At 32.6% G+C, this 15,706-nt stretch overlaps 1 protein-coding gene across 1 annotated transcript; it reads right to left on the minus strand.

Annotated features, from left to right (window-relative positions):
• Positions 1 to 103: 103 nt before the first annotated feature.
• Ir25a (ionotropic receptor 25a) lies at positions 104 to 15,445 on the minus strand. Its single transcript, XM_090109263.1, has 13 exons — positions 15,165 to 15,445; positions 14,934 to 15,083; positions 14,486 to 14,788; positions 13,992 to 14,406; positions 13,736 to 13,850; positions 13,268 to 13,507; positions 12,713 to 13,101; positions 8,821 to 9,024; positions 6,706 to 6,891; positions 4,529 to 4,747; positions 4,092 to 4,205; positions 1,155 to 1,395; positions 104 to 375 (listed from the first exon to the last, which is right to left on the minus strand). Exons 1-13 carry the CDS (start codon positions 15,247 to 15,249, stop codon positions 262 to 264), a joined length of 2,775 nt encoding a protein of 924 aa, XP_089965389.1. The 5' UTR covers positions 15,250 to 15,445; the 3' UTR covers positions 104 to 261.
• Positions 15,446 to 15,706: the final 261 nt, after the last annotated feature.

Consider the following 15,706-nt stretch of genomic DNA (forward strand, 5'->3'; position numbering starts at 1 on the left):
TAAAAGAAACATACAAATATATTCTTTAAAATACGACAATTATATAAACTATACAACAAATAAAGACGCTTGTTACCCATTAACATTTTTCTAGCGTATTACATTAATTCAAAGAACGTGAGATCAAAATGAGATCAATATATATAGCAACTAAATAATTTATACAGACTTCACAATGCTTATGTAATTCACTCATTGATGAAAACCACAATAAAACAATCTAGAAACACACAAGTACAATATAAATATAGGAACTTTTTATTAAAATTTACTTTTTATATCAGAAATGGTTCTGGATCTAAAGTTTAATGGCTGTTTTCGTTGTGGTTCACTCGGATTTTCCAAATTGCTCCTTATAGGTTTTGCTGGCTGCACCTGAAACCAAATTTTATGCGATAAATAGGTATGTTACATAATCATTTTTATACTAACCTACCTATTTCATTATTTTCTTTAAAATTATTAGTAAACATTCAGTAAAAGTTAATGCATATGGATTCGATAAAATGTATGCGCCTGTCACAAAAAAATAATAGCAAATGACTGTTAAATGAAAATGAAAATGAAAAATTATTTATTTCAGCAAAAACACAGTATGTAACAAAACAAAATTTAACAACATCATATTTTGCTGTCACTTATTATACAATATACTTATTGACTGAAATGGAAATACATATATACATAATATGCAGTTTATTTCGATAATGTTCTACGCTACTGCTCATCGTTTCTACTCCAAAATTTGGTCAAAAATCGAAAATGTCTCACAGCCTTCCTTTTCAGACTTTTTAACCTTCACACAAGACGAAATAATTAATAATAGCTCAATAATAATTGTAATAGGTACATTACGGATATGACGTTTGTGATGAATACCTAAGGAATTGAAAAAGAACAAATTATTTGCCATTTTCATAACTACATTAGCGTAGAACAGTATCGGCCACGGCTGCAAAACGAAGTAATTCTAGTGTAAGAACAATATATCGTAATAATAATAGAATGAGAAAATATGATTCACAAACAACCAACGTACAAGCTTATAACACATACTAAACGTGTTTCATTTGCTCTCCAATAGATGGCGCTAGTCACAACGCAAAAGTTCTAGTAACTTCGCACATACATTTGCTATGCTATTTTAAATGTACCTGTGTGACATCACCAATAGTAGGTCGTCTCCTCCACTTGTACCACCAGTATTCAACGCCTAGAGTAATACAAGCCAGTCCTATTCCCATGAATATAACGATAAACACTCCTCCTATATTTTGTATGGAGATCCCGTCCGACTGATCATCCTGTTTCTCACACTTGACCGCGTTCGGGTTGTTGTTCCACCATGTTTCTTTGAGTTTTTCTAGCTTCCGCTTGTTTAATAGTTGAAGTATTCTGTAAATACAATGTGACATAACATGTTGTTTACAATGGACGTGGTTTTGATGTGAGGTGATATTAAATTTTTTGAGCAAAGGTTAAATAGGTAGGTAGTCGGTACATAACTGACTTGATGACTATTACAAATAGGTTTTTAATTCGCGTACCTTTCATAATTAAAAATATGAAAATCTTAGGAATCGAAATATGACTTTCTTGAATTATTATGACCAAGTTATATCTATTAAGTACGTATACATATTTAATAGTGAACTAGGTAGTTAGGTAGGTAATTATTTTATAACTAAAAAAGCAGGGGAGGTAGATAACCGTTCTAAAAGATAAATGTAAAGCAATGAACCGATTAGGTTTAGAATGTATTGTAATAGTAAAATATTGTACTAAATATCTGTTAATTCAGTAATCACATTGAATTTGTAAAAAAAAATAATTTTCCTTAAAAAATATATTTTAAATCGATGTTGTGTTTCTTATACAAAGTTATGCGCTAAAAGGAAGCGAAAAATAGATAAAAACACATGTAATATCGCACCAAACAGTGGCCAAAGATGTTTGTCTAATATCGTCTGGCCAACGAACTGAATATATTTGACCCAACCGCGTCACAGGGCATTATCGTTGTTTTTCATAATATTATTTATCTGTGTTTGAAATTAAATGTCAAGGTCAATAATTAGTAATAAATAATATTAATAATAATATATGTTAATAATAATATATGACATATATTATTAATAATATATGTCAATAATTATGATGCATTGTATTCATTTCGATTGCTGTAGAAAAATTAGTTACCTACATCATAAATGGCAAAAGAAGCCAGTACCGTTTTAAAGTTTTAAATTTTATTAATATCACAGACTAATAATAATATACTACGTATACAATTAATATTCATTATTATTTAACCTGCTGGTCGCTTTTTTACGTATCCAACGTCGCCGTAGTCTATGGAGTATTACAATGGATAGAATTTAATATTGCAATTTTCAGCTAGGTATATTATATTATTTTGTTACTTATCAAATTTTTATAATTGTATAAAAATAAAACAGTTTGATTCGAATTCTATACATTTTTCATTTCTTACCTTTATACTTTACATACCTATATGGGTCTAATCGAAGCCCATTATAACCTTGAACTTAATAAAAACAAGCAAAAAAGTACACGAATGTTGAAGGTTTTGTTACTAGGCGCCTTTAGTTAATACCTACTTAATAACTGACACGTGTTAGGTTTTAACAAAAAAAATATGTACCATTATTTGCTACAGGAAGTCTAAAATGTATACATTTGCATTAAATTATTCAGTTCGTTAGTATATTTAAACACAGTGATAAGTATTTTAAAATATAATTTTATGTTTGATCCCTTGTTCCCTTAGCTTGTTCCAGTCTGATTAGATAAATACATGGTAAAAATATCAATTTACTTGTTTTATTAGTTTTTAAATAGGTACTTAACACTCCAGGTTACTGTCACTACCTACACATAGGTATTATGTGTACAGTTTTTATTTATTATTACAACTGCTAGTGGTTTGTGATATATCTACGAATAAAAATGTTTTTTTTACACAGTTTATTCGTAGTTTGATAGAATGCTAAAGCAAAACAATAAAATGAAACTGTGGAAATAAAAATAGAATCAATATTATAATTAATTCAAATAGGTCACAATGTAAATATGGAATGAGACAGACAGCGAAGGTGTTTATATTCGATACAACCTATCACGAACAAATATTTTGCTGTCTAGAAAAATGAGCCTCTTTTTGACTGCTCATTTTTTATGTACGGTGTATATTTGGATCTATTTTGTTGTTTTATTTATTCACTATTACAAAAAGTAAATGACCTAACTATAGTCCTTTTCATTTAGGATGATTCCTGTGACACTTCATCGTGTTCCGAAATACGTATTTTATGTTTAAAAAGTCAAAATAATTTTAGTGCATAATATTTTTATTTTATGGCGGCATTATTACCAAAAATATAAAAATGAAACATCTTAAGCTTATAAATCAAAAACAGTATTGTTTAGTTTAATATAATGAAAAATAAAATAAAATAACACAAAAATATAATACCTACGCAATTCGTGTACATGAAATGGATCGTTGAAAAATCATAGAGTTGGAAAATCATTTAATCGGCGCCCATCTTGTGATCGTTTGTCAATCGAGTCAATCGTCTGTACGAGTACGTTAGCCTTGTATACAAGTTGCATTTTTATATTGATACTTTACGTGGTATTCTGTTATTTTTACTAATTGTTATTGTTGACTTTTTGTTGCTGTTGTTTGCTAAGTTTACTTAGTTAATTGTTGGCGAAATGCCGAAAAAACTAATTTTGGTACTTTATTCAAGTCGATTTCATTTCCATATAGAATATTATCGATTATCGGAAACAATTGATATGATTTCAGTAACCGACATCTCTACACGTGTCAAAAATCGATGTGTCACAGAACTCATCTTAGGTGGAAAGTACTATAGTTATTAGTGTATAGTATCATCAAATTAATTTTCGAATTGCTTTCCTAAATTTGTAGAGCTAAATAAGTAAATATAGACGCCTCCGAAATTTTTGGCTTATTGAGGTACCTACCTCAGTTAGAGAGGTCAAAGTTTTTCATCTATAGTCAAAGTAAAGAACATGTATATAAATATAGTAAGACTTACGCATTATTGAATTGATCTTTCAAAGGCGATCCCTGTTGTACTGCAATCGCGTACGGCTTGCGAGAGAATTCATCCCCAACCATTTGCAAATCACAACTCGTTAAAACGTGGTACCTTAAATAGATAAAGTAAAAAAAATATTAATTCTGTTACATGATCATGACATTTTAAAATAATCAGTAGAAATTAGTTTGGGTTTACTTAGAAGTTAGAACGACTTGATAATTATTTATCAACCATTTATATTTTATAAGATGACTTGATGACATTGCATGACTTTTTTACTATTTATGCTAAAATTCAAAATCATTGCTCATAAATACGTTAAAACGTTAAACCGTTAAAACGTTGGGACTTTATAACACCTGCCTTTGTATTTAAAATTCAGCTTTATCGCATTTAAATGCTTTATATCTTTATTCTTTGTACATATTTACCTAACATCAGTCGCATCGCCAAGCCAAGCGAATCCCTCGCTAGAGCTCTTAGAAGCGCGGACCCTCTCGACCGCTTCCTCCACAGTATGCGGCATCCCAGCTTCCTTCATGGCTTGCCACATTTTGGTGTACTTGTCACTCACAGGGTAATCCCATACAGCTAGCTTGGCTCGCTCCACATCGCTTAGACTGTCGTTCAAACTCATTTCCTTCCAGATTCTGTAATTATGATGAATTTGGAATTCATTATTTTTAGAGCAATTTATTTTCAGTAAAATGTAGAGAAACTATAGTTATAGAAACCACGTAGGAACTATGAATATTAGTTACAAGAGTTTATGTCAGAGCTAGCAAACTATGCATTAGGTCAGTCTCGCAACAGGAGGCAGTTTTATTATAGACGGAATATTATTATTTTGTTTTATACAATTAATGAGGTAGCTCAAGGCTAATCTTTCAAAGCTATCCAGGTGATCTTCGAAAAGCTAAGGTAAATTTAATCCTGGGAGAGTGTAGCAAAGCGGAACTACACTGAGATATTTATTTAATCCACGAAAATACATTGTGTTTAATATAACTACGGCACCTTATGGAAAAAAATTACCGTCTTCGAATTAAAAGGAAATAAAGAATAACTTGTAGCACATAGAAAATAATTTTGAATTTGTGAGTCTTATCTTATATATCTATAAAATAGCATTTAGATCTTTCCTCTGCTATCCAGCTTATGCAAAAGATTAGCAGTTCACACTGCCTACGGCTACCTACATACTGTAAAGTAATAGTAAAATAACTAAGGAAAACATTTATGTAAATGGTAGTGGGTTTTACGCGTTGCTAGCTACAGGTGAATGCTATACAAACACGCCAAGGCGGAAACAACGATATCACACTCCGTGACCGATAACTTGCTGATAACGACTATATCGGGAACTATGCCATTCACTAATCCCACACTGAATACGCATGATAAGGTACTGCTTGATATTCATGCTTCTGTGATTGATGGAGAAAAACAAATTTTTAAAAGTCACAATAAGCCTTTTTACAGAGAATATAGCTTATAACTTCTGGGGGTGTGAGAGACTAATACATATAATTGTTTAGTTCACTAACTGTCATCCAGATAACCTACGACCTACATAAACTTGGCTTATAAATGCTTTTGCCAAGCGTTATCTATATCCATTATTGTATTAAAGCAAGCTTGTTGATGTTTTTAAATATTGTTATTTCTAGCTACATCAGCTTTGGGATTTTTCTTCTTCAAAAAGTTAGTCAGAGTACTTTTACCGAAATCGAAGTAATGATGAATTAATTAAATCATTTGAGCCCAGTTACTTTAAGCAAATTTACCATATAACAGCACTGCGTAATGCAACCGAAATATCCGGATATTTGTGCAAATAACAATGGTAGTAAACATCCCGTTTAATAACAATGTTAATTACACTTCAAGTCTATTCTATTTTATGTAGGGCCGGCGTTCCTAATGCAATCTATAATGCATGACCGAAGGTAGAAAGTGCAGTTTCTAAGAAAGTTTGAGGAATATTGCATTATGATTATATAGTGGAATGCTTGCATGGACGTTTTATTACTGATTAAATAAAATAATAGGATATTACATATATATACTACTCTGTTAATGTAATTCTAATATTTGTAATGATGATGATGACTTGGCAACTTTTAAAATCGTATAATAAATTTAATACCTAATGAACAATTTACAGCAATTACAGTTTTCTGATATTAGATTGAACGCAGATGGCGCCATCGGTGCATGAATGCAAAACATTAATAAGCGTTATCTTCATAACGTGTTACCCGTATGTATGTTTATAGAATAAATTATATGATATCTGTGAAGTGGTATGAATGAATAACCATAGATACATTACTCGTACTCTTTTGTGTAGTAGAATCGCGACAATTATCTATAGGTATAATGGTATCTGATGCCACTAATAATCAAATCGTAAGCTACAAGTAATTGAGAAGTATCAAATAAATATGTTATATGGAATCGACTTAGAAAAATTATGAAAAAAATAATGTCTGGACATAGTTAATGCTCTAGCTCTACTTTTTCTTTCTATTTTCATATTCTTGAAACTTCCGGGATTTGCACCTAACTTGACCAAACAATGAACCACACAAAACGAAATACTCACTCATAAAACTTCACTTCAATATTAGCCATTCGTTCGAAGTACGTCATAGATCCGGAACCATTTAACGGTGCGTACTGAATCTTGTACTGTTTGGACAAGTCGTCCAGAGACTCGATGGGTGTATCCAGACGGGATACCGTGAGGAAAGCCGCGAGATTCGCTGTGTATGACGCTATGATGATGAAACTGTAATAATATACTAATAATTAATACATACTTAATAGGAAATAAGAAGCATTCAATTTAGATTTGTTAGGTACTGAGTAGCCCACAATATAATGATCTCTCTACGACTCTATCACAGACTCTATATGGTCTAAGCATTTCTAGATTGGTTTGAATGACTTATTAATTATCATTTAAACTAACCCTACTTGATACTATGAACTATTTAAACCAAAAATTGACTTAATCTTCATGCTATTATATTTATTCAATTAGTAAACAAAAAGACTTTTGTACATCGAGATATATTACTAGAGGGGTTATTCCAAACAAAAACATTGCGCGCGGCCGATGTGGTGGGGTACGTGTGGAACGAGCGAGGCGTGGCTTCAAGTTCAAAGATTAAGCAATGCGTGCAGATGCGACACATTGTGCAATCTGTTTACTCGGTACTATCTGGTGGTACTGATACTAGGGAATTAATAAAACGAGGATTTTATATTAAACTATGTATTTTAATTTCCTTTAAATAATATCAATTTATTAAACTTTTGTCGTTTTGTGTAGTAATCAATAGTTTTATCAGTTTTTGCTTCATGATGTAATTTAAATGGATACGATGATTCAATGTTGATGGCGTTTACGTATAAGAAACTCACATTTTGAAAAATCTCACGCGAGATTCGAGGATGGGGGAGGGGTTGAATAAATTCTCACGACATCTCACCAGGGGGGGAGGGAGGTGCAGAAAATTTTAAAAAACACCTCACGTAATTTATGGACGCCCCCTTACTCGATCACAATTTTTGTAACTTTACTATAAACGGAACTACATTTAAAAATATACTTTATTTATTGAGTTATAAGGTTGCTTCCATTCTGTTTATTTACATTCTCAAAAACATCAATCGCTGCAGAGGTGGCTTGCGACAAAGGCGGCTTGTGTCAAAGGCCTCGGCGATATCATTTAAGAACATAATATTATGTACTTTAGGCAAACTTGTTATAAGATCTATTTTACTTTCTTATTAGTCCATTTGACAAGGATATTGGGTAAGATACCTATTGGAATAATTTTATTATTATGTATGTACTTATTAAATCCGCGAATAAAAAAAATTTTTAGTCGTGTATATAGAAATTGGGTCGCATTTTTTTAATCCGCGAATAGTGAAAACACGAATAAAGGAAGCGCGATTAAGGAACTTTTACTGTATTAGTTTCTGTGAATGTTGTGTTTATTTGTAATTGTTGTGCATAATAATTTATAAATCCTATTGGAACAACTATTGATTAGGCTTTTTTTAATAAATAAAAATAGGTAAATAAATAAATATTACTTAATATAACCTACCGTTTTACTTTGCGTAGTCGGGTAAAAGTATAAATATTTAGGTACTACACCACGGTAATCTTTCCTAGTAGATATTGTATATACATAGTTAAAAAAATCCAGTTACATTTTTTTAACAGACTCATCGATAGTGTCACGTCTGTGCTGTTAGTCTATGAAAAATGGCGCGAAACGCAGAACGCGTGGTGATTTTTCGCAAAATGATAACAATATTAGTAAAATGCATGACTTACTCATAATAAGGAAACTTACTGGTGAAAAGTCACTCCTCGGGCTTTGTTTGTATTATGGGAACTGTTAAAACAATATCTAAGCAAACACGAAGGCATTTTGAACAGAGCAATAACACGTGTTGACGCGGCAAGCGGGGGGCACAGTCCGACACAGACTAAAGAGACTTGTGATTCTTACCTCTAGCTCGTGTTAAAGAGAGTGTAGTAGCGATCGCCTCTCTAGTACGTAGTACATTCTATCTCGATGCTTTTGTAATGTTACACCAAGATGTGGTAAATCTAACTTGTACGTTCCTTAGCTGTAATTTTTCCTTGTTTTACACGAAACAAGGTTTGCTAACAATAAATACGGTCATAAATCACCCAAAAAGCCACCATGTTGCAGCGAGAAGCCTCCCCGACAGGTTCTTGGGCGCCTCCCCCCCGCCCTGCGGGGTCAGTGACGTCATGCAGAACCATAGACACTCCTTCAACGTGAATTCGCGCTTTTCTTCGTCATCTTTGTACTTTTCTCGATTGTTCTGATAGCTGTATGGACTCCATCGGTCGAAAATCCACATGAGGAAGCTTGAAAATTATTACGGATATGATTATGATTTAATTAGATACTTAGGTACTGTCATACAACAAATTTAGGTATTTTTCACAGCAAAATTTACTCCTAGATACAAGTAGGTATTAAAAATGCTTATACAAGTAGGTATTATAGTTTTTCTACTATAGTTACCTACTATAACTAGGTACTTACTTCGCAAATACTCACTAAAGCACCATTTTTGAAGAGCTAAATATTTTAGACAAGAAATATATTCTTAAATCATAATAAAAGCTTGGCAAGAGTCTAAAAGGAAAACAGCCAATTAAAGTATATCGAGTAACAGCGCAGAATAAATTAGTAACAGCTACTTAATTAAAGATATTATTTCAGAAACGTCTAACTAGCATACAACGCGTGCATAGTAACCCATCACCACGCGCTACGGCATTTTAAACAATTTCAAGTGCGCCCCAATTCGAAAAGTTAATTGATAATTTGTTGGTATTATTTCACGGTTAGTGAGTATTGTTATCTGGAGTTTACCGGCTAACTTTATGTGTCACGGCTACAAACGTTATCAATGTTAACTGCGAAGGCGATTCGCTTCGATGTTGCTATTTGTATACGGCCATTACTGACGTGACGACTTATGAATTCGATTTTATGTATTCCTCATATATGGAAATAGCAAACAGTAATTGAGCCATGAATCAAGTATGGGATGTAGGGACAAAGTTAAATATTCATTTGAATGAGCTTTCTAGTGTTGGGACATTGTTGTGACTTCAAAGAATGTGAACAAGATAGAGTCTAATCTTGTGTCTATAATATATTCACCGAAAATCTTTTTAATATTTTTTCCACAAAGAAAAACAGGAACAACATAATATTATATCAAACAAGTACCTATGTAAGTTGAATATGAATTAAAGATTTCATTACACTAAATTAAAAGGCTGCCTAGAAATAAGCTTATTTTTTAGTTGGTACACGGTATAACGTAGGTTACGTAGGTGTATAATATTTCTTGATAAACATTTTATATCGTTTTTGGCACGCGATACAAATTAAAATGTATAATATCAAAAAAGCGGGAATTTTTTTCCGCGTTATTTTTAGAATTCCATTATCTATCACCAGGCGCAAGCGAACCGTAACAAAGTTGTCTGTACTCTGTATAGACGGTAAAATCTTCCTAGATTAAAATAAAATGTCCCGATGAATGAATATAGACGACATTGAACTACTCTAGCGAATAAAATTTGGCACCTATTTTGATCCATTTCTGAGTCAAATCATGAATCATTGACTTAGGTACACTGCAATTTCAAATAATTATGGATGCCTACCTGTACATAATAATATTAATTATTATGTAGAATGTAGATTGTAGGTATAATAAATAATAACACACTAATTATTAATTATTTTACAAAATATTTTTTTTGCCATTTGCGATTTGCAAATCGTATTAGCTACTGAGTGTAGTTATCAAACAAAATATAAATGTAATGAAAAGTCAACGGGTTAAATTTAAAAACAGGAAAAGTAAGTACTAAGTAGGTACCTAAAATGATGACAGATGATGTGGATGATATTCCTTTAAATTTAAATTTTAAATATCGTTCATATTATATGTTTCAATAGAATATCATACATTATAAGGGTAGGTAAAATAAAATATTTTCACTAATTTTTCTATATTGAAGTATGTAAAAAGTACGGAAGCAACTTCAAAAACGACAGCCAGGCCTAATCAATTAATGTAAAACCTGAGAACATTGTAAAATATACCTAACTTACAAAATTTGAAATTTTTTATTGAATAGATCTTGTTACAATTAATATAACTAGGTCTAATGAAGCACAAATATACCTATAACCATCCTATAACACTTCAAGCATTGTATATTTAAATACCTAGGACCTTATTTATAGGCAAGTACCTACTCATAATTATTAAACATATAGAGAGCCAATAATAATTCATAAACGTCTTCATCATACTCACAATCTTTACAATCAGTTAGTGATAAAACATCAAAACGTACGTTTTACCTTATTTAGAACTTAGAAGAAACATAGGCACCTATTTAGATCCTTCGTCATTGTCATTGTAATAAAGATCGAAGAGGATGAAAGATAACCTATAAACTATACACGGCTAGTATTGTCACGTATCTTGGGCCTTGGCTAATCGTTGATCATACATTACCTACATTTTGATTTCCGACCCATGTATGGGTTCTGGCTCCGAAACCCAGGTAAATAATAAGGTCAAGTGCGTGCTCCACTGAAGTACCTACCGAAGGTTGTAAGATTGTGTTTTTGGAATGTTTTAACTTCCGATTTAAGTATTTTCAAGATAGGTTTTTTTTATTATGAGCTCATTTTATTGCAAAAAACTAAAGAAGTGTTTGTCATCTTTAGTTTATTAGCAAAAGATATACCTTTACCTAAGTACTAGTTTAATCTGTGAGTTTAATACCTACATAGTTGAGACATTGACGTGGAAGTTGGATTAGAATGGATTAGAAAGATGAAATTTAAATACATATAATGTCGAATATACATCCTTATATCCTACCTAACACAAGCTACTTTAAAAATCTTAAATGGGATATCAATTTAACGATTAGGTTTTAATGATTTTATTTGTCACTGACAGTGACAGTATGTGGATACTGATAGCTGGTACTCTTTAAAAAAAGTTAAAAGTATAAAAGATATAGGTATTAACTATTAACTATTAAGTCAATACATGTTCATAGGCACAGAATAATAACTAGTAGCTAGCTTATTGTATAGGCTACAACGTACACTCATCGATCGATGTAGATAGGTAATATTATGATGACCGATGTCCTATTTCCACATGACATTTAAGGTAGAATACACACGATTAAGTAAAGGTATAAATAATCATATCATTTAAATACCTACTCCTATAGAAATGTACCTAGTGTTACATTACTTGAACAAAAAATATGTATGGTATATACGTATATTTAAATAATAACTAGCGGTCCGCCCCGGCTTCGCCCGTGGTACATATGAAAAATAGATGTTGGCCGATTCTCAGACTTACCCGATATGCACAGAAAATTTCATGAGAATCGGTCCACCCGTTTCGGAGGAGTATGCAGACTAACATTGTGACACGAGAATTTTATATACATATAAGAGATAAAATATATCTGTATCAGTATTAATATTATGTGTACATACTTCTATTTTCTTTTAATACTTATAGCTGTTAGAAGTTCAAATATTTTATCAAATAGGTAGGTATGTAGTTACTGTTATCTATAGAGGTTTGTTCATGGCAAGTACCTAAAACTAGCTATTTATACATTTAAATTAATAAAATATTATTATGTTAAGAACGCGGTGATTTATATCATAAGATTATTTCATAAATTTTACTTCAACGCTAAGTAGGAACTTTCTATTTTCTTACGTAAAGATATTTATAACTGCATCGTTAGCAAAAGTGGTAAGTGGTACCTAATGAATATAATAATTAAGTAGATACTAGATACGTTTTTGTATAATTTCCGGGAGGTACAATATCGCAATTATACTCTTCATAGATTATAACAAATAACTAGTTACCTAATTGAATTTTATGAATTTATTTATATAAAAATTTAAACTATAACTAGGTACTTTATGTAGAATTAAATTGTGACGTGTAGGTAATGAAGCGAACCTTACCTTGTAAAGAAATAAGCAGCAAGAATGGAAAACCAAACGTCATTTTCTAAAACCGTTAGGAATTTAAATAGAGATGTCGGCGTTCTCGGCAGTTTCATTAGAATTGTAATGCCCACTAAGTCGTAATAGGGAACCGTGAAATCAACCACGTTTTCCCTTTCTGCCATTACTGATAAGGATGTTAGTCCTATATCCGCTCGCTTCTCCATCAACTCTTTAATAACTCCATTCCAGTTGCCATTTTCGTCCATAGTCCCGTAATTGCCGTCCGGGACTAGTGATATCTCATAATCGAACTTCACTATTTGTCTTATTTCTTCGATAAGATCTATACAATAACCCTTAAAGCCCTTTGGCGCTTGGTCATCCACAATCATGAACGGTTGTTGCTGCAAAATTTAAATCGTAATCATCTTTGCACAAAAATTCTTGCGTTTCGGAAAGATAAGTTCGGTGTCAAGGAACGATTGCACGTGTGATAATGAAGATACTGTGTAATGTGTATACAGTTGTTTAAAAACATAGTTCAAATATTGAAATAAACCTTGTTCCTACCTCGACTGTTACAATGCGATACACCAACTGAGCTGAATAATCGGTCATATTTTCTGGATCTATTAATGCTAAAGGATTAGAGAGCCCAGCTTTCCATGAGCCTAGTGAGCGGCTTCCTATAGAAGCTCCGTCTTTGATTGTCACAGCAGTAATATCGGTAGTGAACTCCATATAACTCCTGCCATTCATCGGGCCATCTTCAGGAATATAGAATGGCGCATATGTGGGTGTTTCTTTAATCTGGGAAACAATAATTGTCGAGCGTTTCGTGAATTTATATTAGTGATTATTTTTAAACGCCAAACGGTTTATGTCTTATAAATTACCTCAGATTACACGGACGAGCCATTAATTCACGGTGCTTTGAAACGAGGTCGATCGTTTCATGAATAAACCTGACCACTTTAGGAAAACGTGCCTTTGTATTTTTGCTAGTGCTTTAGTTAAAAAACAAAATTATAAACTTACATCTTCAAACGCAGTTTTTAGGTCCAAGGTTCTCGTTGGAGTATTCTTACCATCATAATCGTCACAACTAATGTATTTCATGTCATTTGGCCACTTGCCAGAGTCCAGCAATGATCTGGAAATTCATAAAACGGAGATTTTCATGGAAAATCCCAAACTATATTTAGATGTTCTACATTGCACGTTTGTACTAAAATTGCATACACGCGGTACACAAATTTAGAACACACGCAAGCATTAAAACAAAGGTCATTACTTGATCGCTAAAAATGTTCGGAGGGATAAATCGAAATAGAAAGCAGCCATAATTTCTGGTTCCCCATTCATGCTGTATGTAGTTTTAATCTTTCCCAATCGATCTCTACTTTTAGCGTCTGGCGTGGGTTTCATGTAAACTATAGTCGCATCTTTGCATCCGCAACCAATATCCCCCTTATCCAACGTCAAAGCAAACCATGCTGTTTTTCTTCCGAAATATTGATTTTCATTTGCTGCATCCAGCACATTTTTTATCGTCCTTAAGCTCCCGATGACAAAAAAATTCACAATGTCGAGCTCTCTGAGACTCCGCAATTGCGATTTTATCTCGTCTTTACTAAAACTCTTCACAGGGGTTATCACATGCCGTGTTGGAATATTTTGCAAAAGAGATTTGTATTTGTGATCCATCACTGCAAAGTATGCGTCATCATTAGAGAAGGTCAATGACTTTTATAGCTGTTAAATAATAATTTATCAAGTGTTACCAACCAAAGAATTCGTCGAATATAATAGCGGCATTTGTAATGTCTTGCTTGGTAACAATAGCACGTATCGACTCTGGTAGAATGTCTGCCGGTGGCATAACTTGTAGGAGGTATTGTGTCTGGTTGGCATTCAGACCTCGCCACTGTCTTAGGTCACCGTCTTGACCGAAAGACCCAGAAACAGTCGGCAATGCTAGCGCCGCTGTGAACGACTTAATCGTCTCTGATCCTACTCCCGTAACAGTGAAGTCTAAAATTATATGTGGCGGTTTCTTTGCAGACACCATATCGTTATATTTTCTGCAAACTATCAGACATATAATTGTTTTATTTTTAAATTTATCTCAAGAGGCATAGGTATTTATTTTCACATTTGTTTGTATTGTAAAATATATCAACAATTATCCCACTCAAAATAAACCCATTAAAGTTCAGCGAGTAAATTTTCTTACCATTCTCTAAAAATGCCTTGGCATCAGTCCGATTACCGACCACGATGACCGGGTCAACAGCCAGTCCCAAACTGGGATTTCTACGTACATACTCTTTTGCTATTTCGAAAGATTTCTCAGCCAACGCATTATTCTCCTCATTAATTAGTACTGAAAGGCAAATAACGAAGGTTGGTATACGCTTAATTAATTACCAAACAAGAGAAATATTTTGAAATAACCGTTACTTACACACGTTAATATTTTGAGTTGTCTGCGATCTTGCATACTCAAGCAATACGATGGCTATGAATGATAAAAATATAAAGAATTTCATAACGAAACTTTTATTTTCATTAAATGTACCTAGGTATGTGTTGTCAACTATCTACAGCTCCCATCTGACACACACTGAGTGTCATAGGGGCTCAGATTTTAATGTGTACGAGTAGTATCCACGACAACGTCCGGCCTTGATTCACCCTCGGTAATTGATGAATTCTACGCTCATCACTTAAATAACATGTTTGATGTAGTGTGTACACATAAATGCAATTACGGAATTACTACAATTGTATGCGTATGGACTATGGATAGTTTGTTATGCAGGTATAACAAACAAGAAGCAGCTAAACGATAAATCGATATATAAGTAGTACCTAGTTGAAATGATATCGATACGTCATATAATACCGAAGTTGAAGTGAAAATATTAAAAGAAATATATTTTTGACGCTCTAGAGTCTAAATAATAAACACAGACAGATAACTAGGTAAAAAAATACGTAAACAAT

Source organism: Colias eurytheme, chromosome 14, assembly GCF_061535395.1.
Source record: "Colias eurytheme isolate Ceu_HAF_F1 chromosome 14, ilColEury1 Martin Lab GWU primary, whole genome shotgun sequence".
NCBI lineage: Eukaryota > Metazoa > Arthropoda > Insecta > Lepidoptera > Pieridae > Colias > Colias eurytheme.

Excerpts from the sequence above, each read along its gene's own strand:
- Ir25a (XM_090109263.1), bottom strand. The coding sequence starts at position 15,249 with ATGAAATTCTTTATATTTTTATCATTCATAGCCATCGTATTGCTTGAG. Across the intron at positions 9,025-12,712 it reads GCTGCTTATTTCTTTACAAG|CTTCCTCATGTGGATTTTCG; the intron begins GTAAGGTTCGCT and ends ATAATTTTCAAG. Across the intron at positions 1,396-4,091 it reads AAAGATCAATTCAATAATGC|AATACTTCAACTATTAAACA; the intron begins GTAAGTCTTACT and ends TTGTATTTACAG.